This window comes from Acinonyx jubatus, chromosome B1 (assembly GCF_027475565.1).
Source record: "Acinonyx jubatus isolate Ajub_Pintada_27869175 chromosome B1, VMU_Ajub_asm_v1.0, whole genome shotgun sequence".
NCBI classification, from domain to species: Eukaryota; Metazoa; Chordata; class Mammalia; order Carnivora; family Felidae; genus Acinonyx; species Acinonyx jubatus.
Window position 1 is genome coordinate 114,615,245 of NC_069382.1, and position 17,882 is coordinate 114,633,126.

General features: G+C 37.7%; 1 protein-coding gene and 1 long non-coding RNA gene across 4 annotated transcripts in view; one reads left to right on the plus strand and one right to left on the minus strand.

The window, feature by feature from the left end:
- LOC113599980 (uncharacterized) overlaps positions 1–10,353 on the plus strand; it is a 30,815-nt gene extending 20,462 nt beyond the window's left edge. For both annotated transcript variants that reach the window (XR_003420979.2, XR_008296214.1), the window contains exon 3: positions 8,758–10,353. This is a non-coding gene — a long non-coding RNA (uncharacterized LOC113599980). The remainder of the gene's footprint in view (positions 1–8,757) is intronic.
- The window catches only part of ARHGEF38 (Rho guanine nucleotide exchange factor 38), a 132,703-nt gene that overhangs the window by 80,560 nt on the left and 34,261 nt on the right, over positions 1–17,882 (minus strand). For both annotated transcript variants that reach the window (XM_027061842.2, XM_015062612.3), the window contains exon 2: positions 14,599–14,786. In XM_027061842.2, coding sequence (XP_026917643.1) covers positions 14,599–14,786 — 188 coding nt within the window. The remainder of the gene's footprint in view (positions 1–14,598; positions 14,787–17,882) is intronic.

A 17,882-nucleotide genomic window follows, 5' to 3' on the forward strand; every position in this document is an offset into this window, starting at 1 on the left:
ACTGGCAAATGCATTCATTTATCCCTTCACTGGTCCCAGCAGGTTCTGGTCTGGAATATAGATAATAAAAATTAGAGAAAACCGATGTTTCCCTAAAATTGAGCTTATGAGGTGCTTATAAATGTAACAACACTGTGGAGAGCTTCCATCATAAAGCTGTAATACAAGGATTAAAAAAAAATCCCTCATTTTTTGAGCGGAGGCTTTTTTTTGAAAAAGCAAAGATAAGAGATTTCCTACCCATACAAAGAATTTTCACATTCTAGCCTATTGATATATCAGTTCCATACGTAACTAAATCTGAAGCCAATCTGACGGCAAACTATGTGCCTTCTAAGATGACAAAACAGAAAAGTCCCTCCCGGGGAAAATGGGAAAGTGAACAGCAATGACTCTGTCAGTACTTGAAAAAGAGGCCGGTAACATATTCTATAGTAATGCAGTCACTTTGTGGTTGGCAGCACCATTTACTTGTGTGATTTTTATTTTTAAATGTAACATTACATAACTATAGTCTCTAGCACATAAGAACCGCCCTTATTTTTTAAACTATTTCTTAATGTTTATTTACTTATTGAGAGAGAGAGGGCACAAGTGAGGGAGGGGCAGAAAAGGAGAGAGAGAGAGAGAGAGAGAGAGAGAGAGAATCCTAATCCAAGCAGGCTTCACGCTGTCAGCACAGAACCCACCAAGGGCCCGATCCCACAAACTGTGAGATCACGACCTGAGTCAAAATCAAGAGTTGGACACTTAACCGACTGAACCACCCAGATTCCCCTAAAACTATTTTTTTAAGTAAACATTAACATGGAGCTTAAACTCACCAACGCAACATTTAGAGTTGCATGCTCTACTGACTAAGCCAGCCCCATGCCTCAAGAACAGCCCTTATTAATGTTCTAAAAAGTGGGGGGGGGAGAGTCATTATATTTTTTTTCTGACTTTTCTAATATGACTTCAAGTATCTGACCTTATAATGGAGGACCAATTGCCCAGATTTGTAATAAATGTTGGAATTTTGCAAAGGGGGTGAAAATGAAGTTAAAAAATAAAGGTGTGGCCATGTAGACCATGGAATTCTTCATTGTGATGTGATCTTAGTAACCATGAAAATCAGTACTTTTAATTGATTGAAGAATATATGCATTGATATTTAAATCAGTCTTCCAGGAAGAATATTAAAGTAAGCACATTAGCTCAGAAAGCCAGTAAGAAGAAGAATCAGGAATTCAAAAGTATTTCTTTGAGTAATTGGTTCCAGCATTTTAAGTACAGTTAGCGTGAATTGCCTTGATTTTCTTAGATTTTTATTCAATATAATGACCAGAATTCCTGTTTGTGCTCAGCTTTCTATATGAGCAGCTTTTGTTTTCATGCTATCAGCCTAGCTTTGATCTTTGCACTCTGAAGTCTGTGAAGTCCTGTGATTGAGGAGGTTGACCTCAGGAACTGCTAAACTCTATGGGAGAAGGCACTAGATTGGGTAGGATGTGGAAGTGAGAGAAGCCTGTAGTTGGCTTTTCCCCATGTTTGTTTTGTAATCTAGAAGGACTTCTAGTGTTCCAAATATAGCATGGGAAAGAGCCAAGATACACAGGAATTTATTATGTGCTATACAGTTTCCTTTAAACAACCTAATGTGTGTCCTTACCCTAAAAATGTAGTCTCTATCTTTCTGAAACAACAAGAAAAAGAGAACTAATTGAAAGGTTTGGCAGAGAAATCTAGGTAAAGAGTCAGAGGAAAAGATTTTGTTTTGATATATATAGTTTTACATGTTTATTTAAAAGGGTAATGTAGGGGTGCCTGGGTGTCTCGGTTAAGCATTCAACTCTTGATCTCACATTTCACGGGAATGAGCCCAACGTTGGGCTCTGCACTGTCAGTGCAGACCCTGCTTGGAATTTTCTGTCTCCCTCTCTCTTTGCCCCTCCCCTGCTTGCTCTCTCTCAAAATAAGTGTATAAACATTTAAAAAAATAAAATAAACAAAAGGATAATGCAGTTAAAGAGATAAAGGAAGAGAGAAAGAAAATAAGGGAATTATATTTTTAATTAAACTTTTACTTTTTAAATATAATTGTTGATTCATATGCATTTAAAATATAATATGGAGGGACACTGTATACCCCTTACCCAGTTTCCCCTATTATAATATCTTACAAAAGTACATATGCATTGGATTTTGATGTGCTATGGTAGAATACACCTTGAATGGAGTAGGGTGACTATTTGTACAAATAAGACATGTCTATAAGAAATTAACATCTTGATTCCACTTAGTTCAGGGTAATTTTATGGAGAAGACAGGGTTTTAGAAAGTAGTTGGCTTTAAGAAATTTATGGTCAGTGTGCCAAGATAAAATAGTTTTGAGGCCCAGAATACAATCTGAAAATTTGGAAAGTTAATAGAGATATGAAAAGTAGCTGGGTGATTATATGAGGCCAGAATTAACCTCATACCAAAATCAGACAATTACATCATAGGAAAATGGACCTGTAATTATGGACTAGTATCTCTCATGAACACAGATGCAAAATGCTCCACAAAATATTAACAAATCAAATCCAACAATGTATATGAAGAATTATATAGAATAACTGAGTGGGATTTATTCCAGGTATTCAAGGCTGGTTCAACATTCAAACATCAATTAATGTAATCAATCACATCAAAATATTAAAAAAGAAGACTGACATGATTATATCAGCAGGTACAGAAAAAGCATTTGACAAAATCCAATACCCATTTATGATAATAACTCCCAATAAACTAGGAATAGAAAATTTCCTCAACTTGATAAAGAATATCTACAAAAACCCAGCAGCTAATATGATAATGGTGAGAAACTTTGGACTTTCTTAGGAATGTCAGGTACAAGGCAAGGATGTGTCCTCTTACCACAACTTTTCAACATTGTACTGGAAGTTCTAGCTAATGCAATAAGACAAGAAAGAAAATAAAAGTTCTACAGTTTGAGCAGGAAGATATAAAACTGTCCTTGCACACAGGTGACATGATGTCTATGTAGAAAATCCAAAAGAATCCAGGAAAAACCCTCCTGGAACTAATAAATGATTATAAAAAGTTTGCAAAATGTAGGGTTAATATACAAAAGTCAATTGCTTTTCTGTATACTAGCAATGAACAAGTGGAATTTGGAATTGAAGACACAATACCCTTTGCATTACCACTCCAAAAATTGGCATACTTAGATATAAATCTATCAAAATATGTACAGGACTTAGAGGAGGGAACTATAAAATTCTGATGAACAAAATTAAAGAACTTAATAAATGGAGAGATTTTTCAACTTCATGGATAGGAAGACTCAACGTTGTCAAGATGTCACTTCTTACCAACTTGATCTATAGATTCAATGCAATCCTAATCAAAGTCCCAGCAAGTTATTTTGTCGATATTGACAAACTGATTCTAAACTTTATATGGAGAGGCAAAAGACCCAGAATAGCCAACTCAGTTTTGAAAGAGAAGAACAAAGTTGGAAGACTGACACTACCTGACTTGAAGCAAGTCTTGAAGACTTACTATTAAGCTGCAGTAATTAAGACAGTGTCATATTGGCAAAATAATAGGCAAATAGTTCAATGGAACAGAATAGAGAGCTCAGAAATAGACCGATAGTCAACTGATTCTTGACAAAGGAGCAAAAGCAATACAACAGAGCAAAGGTAGTGTTCTCAAAAAATAATGGTGGAAAACCTGGACATCTACATGTAAAAAAGTGAATCTACCCACAGACCTTATATCCTTCACAAAATTTCAAAACAGATCACAGACCTAAATGTAAAATGCAAAATTAAAAATGCCTAGAGGATAAAATAGGAGAAAACCTAGATGACTTTGGGTACAGTGATGACTTTTTAAGTACAACACCAAAGGCATGATCCATGAAAGAAATAATTGATAAGTTGGGCTTTATTAAGATTAAAAACTTCTCTGTGAAAGACAGGATCAAGAGAATGAGAAGACAAAGCACAGAGTGAGGGAAATTATTTGCAAAAGACATATCTAATAAAGGACTATTATTCAAAATATGCAAAGAAATTCTCAAAATTCGACAATAAGAAAACAAACAACGCGATTTAAAAATAAGCCAAAGACCTTAATGGACATCTCAACAAAGAAGATATGCACATGGCAAATAAGTATATGAAAAGATTCCACATCATAAGTCATGAGAAAAATGCAAACCAAAACAACCATGAGATACCACTACACATCTATTTGAATGGCCAATATCTGAACACTCACAACACCAAAGGCTGCAGAGGATGTGAAGCAACAGGAACTCTTACTGCTGGGGGAATGCAAAATAATACAGCCATTTCAGAAGACAGCTTGATAGCTTTTTATGAAACTAAATATATTCTTACCGTACAATCCAACAGTTGTACCCTTTCACTTTTGCCCAAATGAACTTATGTCCACCCAAAATTCAGTACATGGATGTTTATAGAAGCTTTATTCATAATTGCCTAAGCTTGGAAGCAACCAAGATGTCCTTCAGTAGGTGAATGCATAAATCCAGGCAATGGAATAATATTCAGCCTTGAAAAGAGATGAGCTATTAAGCCATGAAAAGACGTGAAGGAAACTAAAATGAATATTACTAAGTGTAAGTAAACTGTGGTACATCCAGACAATGGAATAATATTCATCCCTAAAACAAAATGAGCTATTAAGCCATGAAAAGACATGAAGCTAACTAAAATGAACGTGACTAAGTGAAAGAAGCCTGAAAAGTATACAAGAATATCTCAGAGATGTTCCAGGTTTGGTTCTTTCCAGACTACCACAACAAAGTGAATATCACAATAAAATGAGTCAAATGGATTTTCTGATTCCCCAGTGCATATAAAAGTTATGGTTTACACTATACTACAGTGTATTAAGTATGCAATACAATTATGTCTACAAAACAATGAACATACCTTAGCTTAAAAATACCTTATTGCTAATAGAATGCTAAACATAATCTGAGCTTGCAGTGAGTCATAATCACTGATCACAGATAACCATAACAAAAACAATAATAATGAAAAAAATTTGAAATATTGCAAGAATTACCAAAATGTGATATAGAGACATGAAGTGAGCAAATGCTGATAGAAAAATAACATCCATAGACTTGCCTGACCCAGGGTTGCCACAAACCTTCAACTTATAAAAAAAAACAACAGCATGATCTGTAAAGTACAATAAAGGAAAGCATAATAAAATGAGGTATACCTGGACATACTGTATGATTTCAACTTTATGATGTTCTGGAAAAGGCAAAACCATGGAGATAGTAAAAAGATCAGTGACTGCCATTGACTGGGACTGAGGATGGATGAACAGGTAAAGCACAGAGGATTTTTAGAGCAGTAAAAATACTCTTCATGATACCATAATGATGGATATACGTCACCATATATCTGTCAAAACCCATAGACAATACCAACAATGAACTATAAACTATGGACTGTGGGTGATAATGATGTATCAGTGTAGGTTCATCAGCTGTAACAAATGGGACACTCTCATGGGGGATGTTGATAATGGGGGAAGTTATGCATATGTAGGGCTAGGGATTATTTGGGAAATCTCTGTACCTTCTCTCTCAACTCTGCTATGAACCTAAAATTGCTCTAAAAAGTTAGGTAAAAAAAAAGTAGCTGGGTGATAGAGAAAAAGTAAGAGGGAAAAAGACTGCATGGTTGCCTATTAAGCAACAATGAATGACCATGACTTCTGGCAACAATACAAGTCATTTAGTGAAGGCGACAGCTAGAGAAGACGATTTGGCAAGAGTCCTTCTAGGACACTTAAAAATTCATGACAAAATAGATTTGCTCACCTATGGTTTCCTCTATTTGTTATGCAGCCAAAGTTTTAGGAAATAGCTTTAAGAAGCTCTAATTAACTATCCTCTCTATCATCTCTCTATTTATGGAAAGCTGAGTATATTTTAATAGTTACTAGATAAAATATTTCTGTCATGGTTCTTTTATCTTGTGCTCCAGTGAACTAACTGTAGTTCACTGTAATTCTGTCCTTTGTTCAGGGAGAGTAGCAAAATTTCATTACATTGCTTGAATTCTTGGGGAAGTGGGAAGTTTGGTTTCCTCTGTTTGGAGCTGGGTTGGGGTGGGGAGGATGTGGAGGGGGTTCAGACAGAATTGAGTATAATCTCCGAGAGTGAATCCGGGGAGCAAAACTACAACTGAGAGCCAAGCAGGCAGTCCTCCGGAACTGCTGCACAGCATCTGGGTGCTTTGTAATTCAACAGGAGCACTGTTCACATAGCGAGGCAGCCAGAGGCTAGAAACTGCTGGGGTAGAAGCCAGCTTTGAGCTGTCAAGACAGACACCAGGAATGTCCAACTAGAAACCTCAAAGAAGGGAGAGCAGGAAATGGAAGGAAGCCTGAATGATTTCCAGAACATGTGCTGAAGCTACAATCCCCTTTATATAGAACAGCAATATATGGGCTCACTCTGGTGAGGTGGGGATCATTAAAAACACAGCAAACGCCAAAGGGATATAAAAATCATTTACCAAACTAAAATGTAGTGACTATAGCTTAAATTCATACAACACAAATTGGGCCATGGCCATCTTTTTGTTGTATATAGGTTTTTATGACAACACAATATTTGAACAGTATTTCATGATTATAATGCATTTATGCCCCCTCCTCCAGTCTCCTTTCTGAGATGCTTTGATCTACATTGGGCTCTGGGAACTTGGCAAGCCCCCTTCCTGCATAAGTTTCTGAATCAGGGCTGACATCATAGTTTAAACTACAGCAACCTCACTGGGGTGGGAAGCAGAGCAGGAAGCTGAATGCCATGGGCCTTGGGATCCTCTCCTTTCCCTGCCTCTTTGGGAAAAAAAAAAAGGCAAGTTGGGGATTTGTCCTTTCTAATTCACTGTCTTTTATCTTTCCCTATTTTAGGACCTGCCTTATCCTCTTCAGACCCTGAGAGAGAGGTATGATAGTATGTCAAAACAGTGTGCTAAATGTCACATATGTCATACAAGACAATTGCTAGATGTAAGATAGTCCCTGCCATCATGACACTGAACAACCCACTGCTCACCTAGACCTGCAGGATAATACTGGGGGGCACCATTTTCCAAGTGGGGGCTCTGCATTCAGAGAGAGCATTGACATTGTTCTCCTCAAATTTATGGTCCCCCAATAAATAAAAGAATAATGTTGTTCATTTAAATTAATATTTGTTATCTGTGGTTAAAAATATAACATGTAAATATATTTTCCAGGGAGAAGGGATTCCATAATGGTATATGTGGTATGATTCCAATTTCACAAACTATTTGGGTATGTCTGTATATGCCTAGTCAATAAACAAAAATATTGTATTTATAGTACTTATTTCTAAGTGGTAGAGCTATAGGTGATTATTTTCACCTATATATTCTGCCTAATAAAAATTATGTACAGGGCACATTGGTGGCTCATTCGCTTAAGCATCCAACTCTTGATTTTGGCTCACCATTTCAGGTCATGATTTCATGGTTTTTTGAGTTTGAGTCCTGTGTCAGACTCTGCGTTGGTAGCTCAGAGCCTGCTTGGGATTCTCTTTCTTTCTCTGCCCCTCCCCCACTCGCACTCTCTCTGTCTCTCTCAAAATAAATAAATAAATAAACTTTAATGGGGCACCTGGGTGGCGCAGTTGATTAAGTGTCCGACTCTCAATTTCGACTCAGGTTACTGAGATACTCAGGTATCTCACGGTTCATGAGATACAGCCCTACGTCCAGCTCGATGGTCTGAGCAAGGACCCTGCTTGGGATTCTCTTCCTCTCTCTGCCCCTCCGCTGCTCATGCTCACACACTCTCTCTTTCTCTCAAAATAAAAACAGTTAAAAAAATTATTTACAAACTTACTGCTATGGGAGGTATCCAAATTTTAACAGAAAATTCCAATTGAACCCTTGTCAACACAAAATTATAGATTATTTTTGTCCTTTCTGAGAACACAAAATTTCATAATTCAAAGGCTGGGTGATATGAGCAAATCCAAAATAAATAAATATAAGACTACATATATAAAAACCTACTAAACGTGCATCCAAATATATGTTTATACCCTTGGAAGGGTAAAAAGAAGCTAGTAATGGTGTTTGCCTCTAGAGAAGGAAATTGAGTACTATAAGATACTAATATGTCTTTGAGATCTTTGGAATTTTTTTATTATGTAAATTTTTTAAATTAAAGAAATAATTGAAAACGAATAAAAATTAAAACATGTGTTTAGATTCTTCCAACTACTCTGTGCAATCACTTTTTGGTCCTTTCCTTACACACAAAACTCTTTTCCATTGTTAGATTAGTTTGCCCAGATTTTGATTTATTTTGACTTACTGCCAAAAATGTACAGTCTCGCCTCTTGCCCTGTTTGGATAATAAGTAATCAGAACCTGTTTTCCCGCTAAATGTTTCAACACTGAATGTTGTCAATAATTTTTGCCTTCTTTGCAAAACCTCTCACAATGCTGCTATTAAGGAAGATGTAACTGTTGAGTTTGATCCTGATTTCAGTTAGGTGAAGTTTTATGTATAGAAAAGGCTTGACATTAAAATTAAGATTTGTACCCATGATCGTCACTCAAGGGCTGGGTCTAGACATTCATTAGTACACTGACTCATTCGTGCAAGTTCACTCAAATAACCTAGTGCTTTTCTCAGTTTTCAACTTCCTCCTTCCAATTTTCATTCTCCTAGGCTAACTTGTGTCTTCCTGGACTGAAAAGACATGAATCAGACGTAGAGAAAGAAATCATGGAGGAGGTACAATAGAGCAAAGATAGTCTTCTCACCAAGAGGAAAGACACGGACCAGATGACTTCCCAAAGTTCTCTTCCACTCTAACTTGTACATGTATAATATTTATTTACGTTGCCTCAGGTTTCTCAGCATGGTTTGCAGATCGTTCCCCTGGTTACATAAACACTGTCTATATTAATTTATAAATTTTGACACTAACTGGTGACAAGCGGTTTGTATGCAAAGACTTTGGTATTTAAACGGTTAGAAAGGAAGCGAGGACACGAAGGAGCTAATGAACATCGAAAAGGTGGCAAATACACTCATGGCATAAATTAACTACCTTGGCATTCATAGATGTTTCGTCTGAATTCCTGAGCATCTATTTAAAGTTTTTTGGTTTTTTTTTTAGAGAGAGAGAAAGAGAGGGCACAAACAGGGGAAGGGCAGAAAGAGAGGGAGAGAGAAATCTAAGCAGGCTCTACACTGTCAGAGCTGAGCCTGTTGTGGGGCTTGAACCCACGAACCATGAGATCATGACATGAACTGAAATCAAGAATCAGAGACTTAACTGACTGAGCCACCCAGGCGCCCCTTGAGCATCTATTTACTTAGTCAAGGTTAAAGCATTAAGAAGTGAGGGGAAAGGTGGGTCTGACATGAGAATTCTGAAAAACCTCTGAATAACTAGTATTTCAACATTAGTAGAGAGGACAAAGTGACCACTAGACTGAAACCAATGTCCACAATGAGACCAGAGAGCACTGAAAAGATATCTAAACAAAGAGACAACTACCAGATGTGAAAAATGAGCAAGCTATAAACAATCTGAATAGAATAACAAGGGGAAAATAGGAGTTCGAAGTGCGAGAACAGTAATTCAAAGTATTGAAGAGTAAGTTAAACATGCTAAACAAACTACGTGTCACCACAACGGAAACGTTTTATTTTACATGGTTGAAACACCAATTCTGAGAACTGCTGGTAAAGGTTACACAAGAAGCAAAAAATAAGAAAAACAACAAAAGCCAAAACACAAAGATTGGAATGCATATAAAAGATTACAGCTGAGCAATGGCATATATATTGGTGGGGCCAGTTTAATTCACCAGTGTGGTAGATGGTTTAAAGTTGAGAACATTTGCACATTAAATAAACTTCTTATTCCATTTGATAAAAAAATGTGTTATGAATTAAAAGGTGGGCATTTCTTATATATTGTCTTTTTTTATATTAATCATTAACTCATCACAGGGACAAATTCTTGGTACATTGAGTTTATTTTGAAATGTCTTAATCACACATGGTTTTACACATATTAAATATTTCACATCCAACTTAAAAAAATTTTTTTAAGTTTTTTTACTTTTGAGAGAGACAGAGACAGCACACCTGGGGGAGGGGCAGAGAGAGAGGGAGATGGAGAATACCAAGCAGGTTCTGCACTGTCAGCAGCATTATCAGCGTGGAGATTGACATGGGGCTTGAACTCACAAGACCATGAGACCATGACCTGAACCAAAACCTAGAGTTGGACGCTTAACCGACTGAGCTACCCAGATGCCCTTCATGTCCAACTTTAAAAGAGGACAGAGAATATAGCCAATTCTTTTAGAGTCAAGTAAGAGTTTTTCTTTCTTTCTTTCTTTCTTTTTTTCTTTCTTTCTTTCTTTCTTTCTTTCTTTCTTTCTTTTTTTTTCTTTCTTTCTTTCTTTCTTTCTTTCTTTCTTTCTTTCTTTCTTTCTTTCTTTCCTTCCTTCCTTCCTTCCTTCCTTCCTTCCTTCTTTCTTTCTTTCTTTCCTTCCTTCCTTCTTTCTCTTCCTTCCTTCCTTCCTTCCTTCCTTCCTTCCTTCCTTCCTTCCTTCCTTCCTTCCTTCCTTCCTTTTGACAGCAGGTAATGCTGATGAGAATGATCCAATGTGGAGATAAAGTCAATATAAAGAAAAGAAAAAGGACACCGGCAGGAATGATATCCTTGAGGAAGCCTGAGGGGATAGAAGGTTGTCCTTAATTAGAAGCAGAACCATTAGCCAGGCTATAAGGATAGAAATGCAGGTAGGTTGATAGGCGTGGTGTTGGGACAGTGTGCATCTTCTTATTGTGCCTATTTTCTCAATGAAATGGTGAGAAAGGATATTAGCTAAGAGTTGGGACAGAAGAGGGAGTGTCTGAGATGTGAGGAGAAAGATGTGAGAGTCCCTTCAAAGACATTACTGGGCACCCCACCGGAAGAAAATGGTCATGAACTGTAGAAGACATTGGTTCCAGCTGCATGGGTCAAGATGTAAAGTAGGCAGAAAATTGAACTTCATCAAGGGTAGTTGTTTTTTGGTTTTGGGGTTTTTTTCCAAGCAAGTAAATGGAAAGAGAGGGAGGAGAGGGAATTGAGTTCATCTGCAAGCAGTGATTATAATGGAGGGCCTGTGTTAATGAAATCAGGTGTAGGCTATCGGTGAAGGGTGAAAAGGTGGTGAGGTCAATAGCATGGACGTCCGATGGCATCAGGAACTTGTCAGGGAGAGGAAACCAGTGGGAGTGTGCTGGGAGACAGGACGTGAGAGTTAGAAAATGCTAAGTCTGAAATTCCGGTTCTGAAGGGGTGAAGTAAAGGTAAGGGCAGCTCTAGGGGATGGGCCTGGAGTGAAGGGCTGACATGGGGTTGAGGCAAAGATCCCAGAATGTGAGCAAGAAATTGGGGGAGAGGCCCCAAGGTTTGTGTGCGTCATTTGCCTGAATACTGAAATCATCTGACATTGATGTCGGGCTAGGTTCTAAATTTCTCAGAGAATGGGAGTGATGGTAAAAGCTCACCATAAGAGAAGGTAGATAGTGGCAGAGTCTGATGCTAGGTGCATTTCAAATCAACATTTTAAGAGGTATGTAAATAAACATTTTATTAATAAGTATAAATTTCTGCTAGAACAGGGGTGCCTAGGTGGCTCAGTTGATTAAGCATCCAGTTCTTGGTTTCGGGTCAGGTTTGAGCCCCAAGTCAGTCACTGTGCTGACAGCACCTGAGCTTGCTTGGGATTCTCAGTCTCTCTCATGTTCTCCCTCCCCCTTCCCCACTTGCATGCACTCTCTCAAAATAAATAAGTAAACTTCAAAAAATATATAATTGCCAGAGCAGCGGTTATAGGAGACACAGCTAGTTTATATTAAAAGAAAAAAAAAACTTCAAAAATATTTTTATAGAGTTAGCAATGTAACTAGAGAATGACTGTTTATCATGACCATTTTTGTTGTTCCTACTCTTACAGAATAAATAAGAAATTTCCAGATTCAGACAGCCACCAGTTACCTTCCAATGTGAGAACTGTGAGAGGATTACATGAGCATACAAATGAGGCCTTAGGAACAGGGCCTGACAGATACTAAGTACCTATTGAAAGCCAGGAGGGAGTAAAACTAAAGGTAACTTCCTATGAAGGAAAAATTCCTTCTTCATACATTGTCTTAAATCAAAACAAAACCCAACTTCTATATCTAAGGTCACCTTGATCTGCACTGCTTTTCCTAATTTCTAGACCAGATATTTTTTTCTAGTATTTCTTGGAGGAGTCTTATGTTAAGAAACATAAAGTCTGGGGCCGCTTTGGCTCAGGTCATGATCTCACGGTTTGTGGGTTTGAGCCCCACGTTGGGCTCTGTGCTGACAGCTCAGAGCCTGGAGCCTGCTTCGGATTCTGTGTCTCCCTCTCTCTCTCTCTGCCCCTCCCCTGCTCATGCTCTGTCTCTGTGTCTCAAAAATAAATTAAAAAAACATTAAAAAATTTTAGAAAGAAAAAGAAACATAAACTCTGCTTCTGCATATTGTAAGTACTGGGTGAAAGATGTAATAATTGAAGTTGAGACAACTGGCTGGCAATATTTTTATAATCATGGGGTACATGTTAAGATGCCAAGCCCAGAATCCATAAAGTTAAATATATTCGATCACTTAAACATGGCAAAATCAAATGAATAAACCTTAAACAAGGTTTTAACTTTTTAACCTTAAACAGGTTAGAAGGCAAAAGACAAACTGAGAAAATTAGTTGTAACATGCAGGATGAAAAAAGAACATCTCTAATATATAAAGAGATTTTGTAAAACAATAAGAAAAAGACAAACCATATATTTTTTTTAAAAGGGCAAGAGACATGAATATGAATAGGGATTGAAGAGAATACAAAGGGCTAATGAATATATAAAAAGGTATTCTGACTTCTCAAGCACTGTTAATGAAAACGAAAATGAGAATGGTATGAACTTTTTGGTTGTCAGCTGGAAAATTTTTTGTCAAAATGCTACATGCGTATACCCTTTGATCTAGCAATTCCACTTCTAGGAATTTATTCTAAGGAGATAAGGTGACCACACCCAAAACATAAGTGTGTCTCAGCATCAGTAACAGTAGAAAAACATGTATAAGTATCAGTAGTCATGGCCAGAAACATCAAACAGATTGCTGAATGAGACAAGTACGCTATAAAATAGCATGTGTAGTTTTTGTTACATTTATGTAAAAATATATGTGTCATTGTGTGTGTGTGTGTGTGTGTGTGTGTGTGTGTGTGTGTGTAAATGTCCCAACTGATGCCTGCAAGGATGTTCCCAACCATGTGAATAGTGATTATCTTTAAGTAGTGGAATTCTGATCATCTTTACTTGGTAGTTTATGCTTTTGTATATCAGTTCGATTGTGTGTGAGGACCATGTATCCCCCTCAGTGATCAGGTTATCACTCCTCAGGTTATCCTCTGCTTTGCTCTTGTTCTCCCTCAGCCTGGAGCACCTTTTCCCCTTTCAATTCTTTGCTGTAACGTCCCCCATTGGAAAGGTCTACATTTACGATGGTGTTTGAAATAGAAACATCACCCCTCTGTGCCCATGCCCCATCCCTCGTCCCCACAATAGTTCTCTCTGTTATACTTAACGCCATCTATTATATCTTAATTTGTATTTATTTATTTACTCATTCGTTCATTCATCTATTATTGATTGTCTGACTCTTCCTCTCCCCCACTAGAAAGCAAACCCCATAAGGGCAGAACTTTGTTTTGTACTGAACTGTAACCCCAGTGCTGGGAACAGTGCCGAGTACACATCAGGAACTTAATAAATGTGTTGAATGGATGAAAAGAGCCAGATATATGTGTGAGTTTATGTTCATGCAAATTGTGTGTGTGTATACATGCACCTATATATGAATCAAATACCTTTGTACCTATACTCTAATTCCTTACAAGAAATACCCTGAAAAGCCTTTGATTAAAAAGGAGGAGAATGATTAACTTATAAACACTTCAAGTGTTACCTTACATTCAGGTTGGTTTCTATGTTGAATTTTACTTTGCTGAATAATCATAAGTTTATTTGAGCTCTCAATGTATGGGGGGAGGGAGGGACACAATATTTTTTTCTTTCAAATCCTGGATCATCTTTGAATCAGATCAAGTGCTTGGTTCCTGAACTGGAAGCCTATTTGCTCACATTTTGTTATCAGTTCCATGAGAATCCAAGAAAGAACACAAAGAAATTTCAAAATGATGGAAACCATGAACTTCCTTTCCCCCATATTTTAGAATACAGTTTCCCTGGCCAAATGGAGGGAATCTGGGTATCCCTCTGCTGACACAAGAAGTGTGAGTCTGATGACACCCGGGATCACCCCAAACCGGGGACTCCAGGAAAAAGGCCCATCACTCCACCCGCCTTGCAGCAGATACTACCACTTGGGTGATTGGATTTCATAGTGCTGGTCATCCTATTTAGGATATGGTGGGGGGGGGGGGAGACCCTCAAAGTCACATTTACCTGTTTATTTCTCAAGGGCTGAACCACTTCCCTAATGCACAGCTCTAGATCATTGAGGTAGTCTTTTTCCGTCTGAATCAGCTCCTTGATGATTTTCGAACGCTTTGCCATCATTCTCTGCATCTGATGCTCTTCTTCCTGAGCTAGGGTCTCGGGTGCAGAACACTCAGCCTGTGGAGTCATCTTTTCTGTTAAATAAAAACATGTATGTACAAGTCAGACATTCTGCTGAGGTTTCTTGTCCCTTCATTACAAACAATGCCACTGCAGGGTTATTGTTAGCAAGGAAAAAGGCATGGGGTGTCTTCAGAGTGTGTTTTCAGGAAGAAATGTGTGGTAGTTTTCCCTAAGGTTGGAATCCTATGAAACTATGAGCAACAAGGGACGTGAGAGTGGATACTTCTAACAAGTCAGTTGAATGACACTTGACTGTCATGGCTTGTCTTTAAAATATCCCATTGCTACTATAGTAGACTATAATCCTGGTCTTCAGGTTGCAGATAAAATGTATAAAAATCAGTTCAGAACTTCTTCTGGATACATTGGCTTTTAAATCAAAAGATGATTTAAAAAAAATCAAAGGGTGATTTTTAATTAGTAAGTGGAGCACCTTCCAATTTTGTGTGTAATAAAAAATTATTTAAAATAATTGCCCCTCATTCGCAGTGGGTAATATGCAAAACTCAATGAAATGGCAAACAATTGCATGTGATTGGGATTTTTCTCTCAGTTCACAGTCTGAATCCATGGGAGTGAGGAACTGGTGGATTAAATACATTTCAACTAAGATTTTTCATTACCCATTTTCGGTATCATGTGTATCTTATTGTTTCAAAATTCTTGACTGCCAAGTGAAAATTTTTAATTAAAAAAAATCACAGTGTTGATGAGATATTGAGATAAATGGGAAGCCTCACATATAGCCAAAGTTTTATATAAAGTATAATGTAAGAAAGCTAAATATCTTTAAGAATGAGCTTCCCACAGCAGTGTAAAGTTTTGGAAGCCACAAACTAGGTCACAGATGAAATCAGAGCAGTGATAGATAGTAGGGCAGTGTGTGCATGTGTGTGTAAATGAATTTGCTTCAAGCTGGAAGTCATCACAAACTTAATTTTCCTCTTAGTCTCTGCAGTTGCAGGAGTAATTTCATTTCCTTTAAAGCTAATATGATTCTAGTAACTGATATGTGAAACTTCTTCAATGCTGACACCACTTCCTGAGAATGTAGAGTTTTTAAAAAGGGCTTAAAAAGGGTCTGTATAAGGGGGAAAAAAAGGACACAGGTCACAGTGTATGGAAATGGACATAAAGAGAGGATATTTTCTTGGCAGACTCCAGAAACAAAGCTACGACAATGGAAGAATCATTATAGTAGAGGGCTCAACATAATACTTTAAGGTGAAGAGACACTTTGGAAGTACGGAGAGAGCTCCTCTCTCCCTGGCTTGCTCATTCCAGGGGTTCAGGCAGAAGTTCCATAATCAAACATCTGTGGAGGATGCTGTGAAGGTGATTCCAGTGTTAGTTTAGAAGGTGTGCTAGCCTAGTCTTTAAGCAACCCTGACTTGCAGGTGAATGTGCTTCCAGATCATTTGCCCAGTAACTATTCTTCCTTCATTGGGAAAGAAGATGGATTGGACAAATGGCATCTAAGAACACACGGTGTTACAGGGCTTGGGACATTTGGTACCAAAGAAATAATCTACATAAGTTCTGTAAGAAGAGAAAAATCTATACAAGGAGAGAAAATGAATGCATGAGCTGGTCTGAAGCTTTCATATCATGAGCTATGCTATGAGAAGTTTTGGATGCCTGTTAATATTTTTACTAGAAAGTAGAAGAAGCCTGCCTTTCGGCACCCCAAATTCAAAAGGACAAGTTATAATTAGGTGTCATTACTATGAATTGTTTGGGATATAAAAGAGGAAGGCAGGTTACTGATGAGGAGAGATGCAGTGAGCAGGTTGTATACACAACTTGACTTTGTAAGCCTTCTTGACAGGGCGGAGTGGGGAGCCATGGAGATTCTCCTGGGATATATGAATTGGCTTATAGAAAGAAACCTCACTAGTAGAGAGCTAACAAACCTGTTCAGATAGTATCCGCTTATTACTTATTACCTCCAAAATAAAAGGGACATTATTGAAAAACTATTCTGATATCTGCTTTTCCAAGTTCTAAACTTTTTGTGCCTTATAAAAATAATCTATCAACTATTTGGGGGCCTAGCAAGGAGAAAGGAGTCTTTCCTGAACATTGGCAAAGAGCCCTAAAATACATTCTTAGGTTCCTTTTAGTTCTAAATTCCACACTCAGTTACTATATCAATTTAACTTAGTTCACAGATTTTCCAGTTGCTGTGCTTTAAATGTCAAGTATCAGATTTTATCAATTAAACACTGCTTAGGGGCTCCTGGGTGGCTTAGTCAGTTAATTGTCTGATTCTTGTCTTTGGCTCAGGTCATTATCTCATGGTTCATGGTCAAGCTCTGCACTGACAGCGCAGGGCCTGCTTGGGACTCTCTCCCTCTCTCTCTGCCCCTCCCCTGCTCATTCTCTCTCTCTCTCTCTCTGAAAAATGTAGAAAAAAAAATTTTTAACTGCTTAGATTTTCTAATACTGCTCCACAGCTTGTTCAGAACAAAGTTCGGAGGTCATGGTGGTTGAAATAGGTCAAGATACTCATCTTCAGAAACTTCTACCTCAGGCATAAAAATCTCAGAGAATTTGCAGTTGAGGAACCTATGAGAAACTTTGTTTGCTCTTTTATTTTTTATTTTTTTTCTTTAAACAAGTTATTTCATCTATTCGAATCTTATAGACACTTTAGATATAATATAGAAAGAAAATCATTTTTATATGCCTTTGATGTATTCTTTATATTTTATTTTTCCCCATTTAAGTATTATTTTATTTATTTATTTATTTATTTATCTATTTACTTTTAATATGAAATTTATTGTCAAATTGGTTTCCATACAACACCCAGTGCTCATCCCAACAGGTGCCCTCCTCAATACCCATCACCCACCCTCTCCTCCCTCCCACCCCCCATCAACCCTCAGTTTGTTCTCAGTTTTTTTTTTTTTAATTTTTTTTCAACGTTTTTTATTTATTTTTGGGACAGAGAGAGACAGAGCATGAACGGGGGAGGGGCAGAGAGAGAGGGAGACACAGAATCGGAAACAGGCTCCAGGCCTTGAGCCATCAGCCCAGAGCCTGATGCGGGGCTCAAACTCACCGACCGTGAGATCCTGACCTGGCTGAAGTCGGGCGCTTAA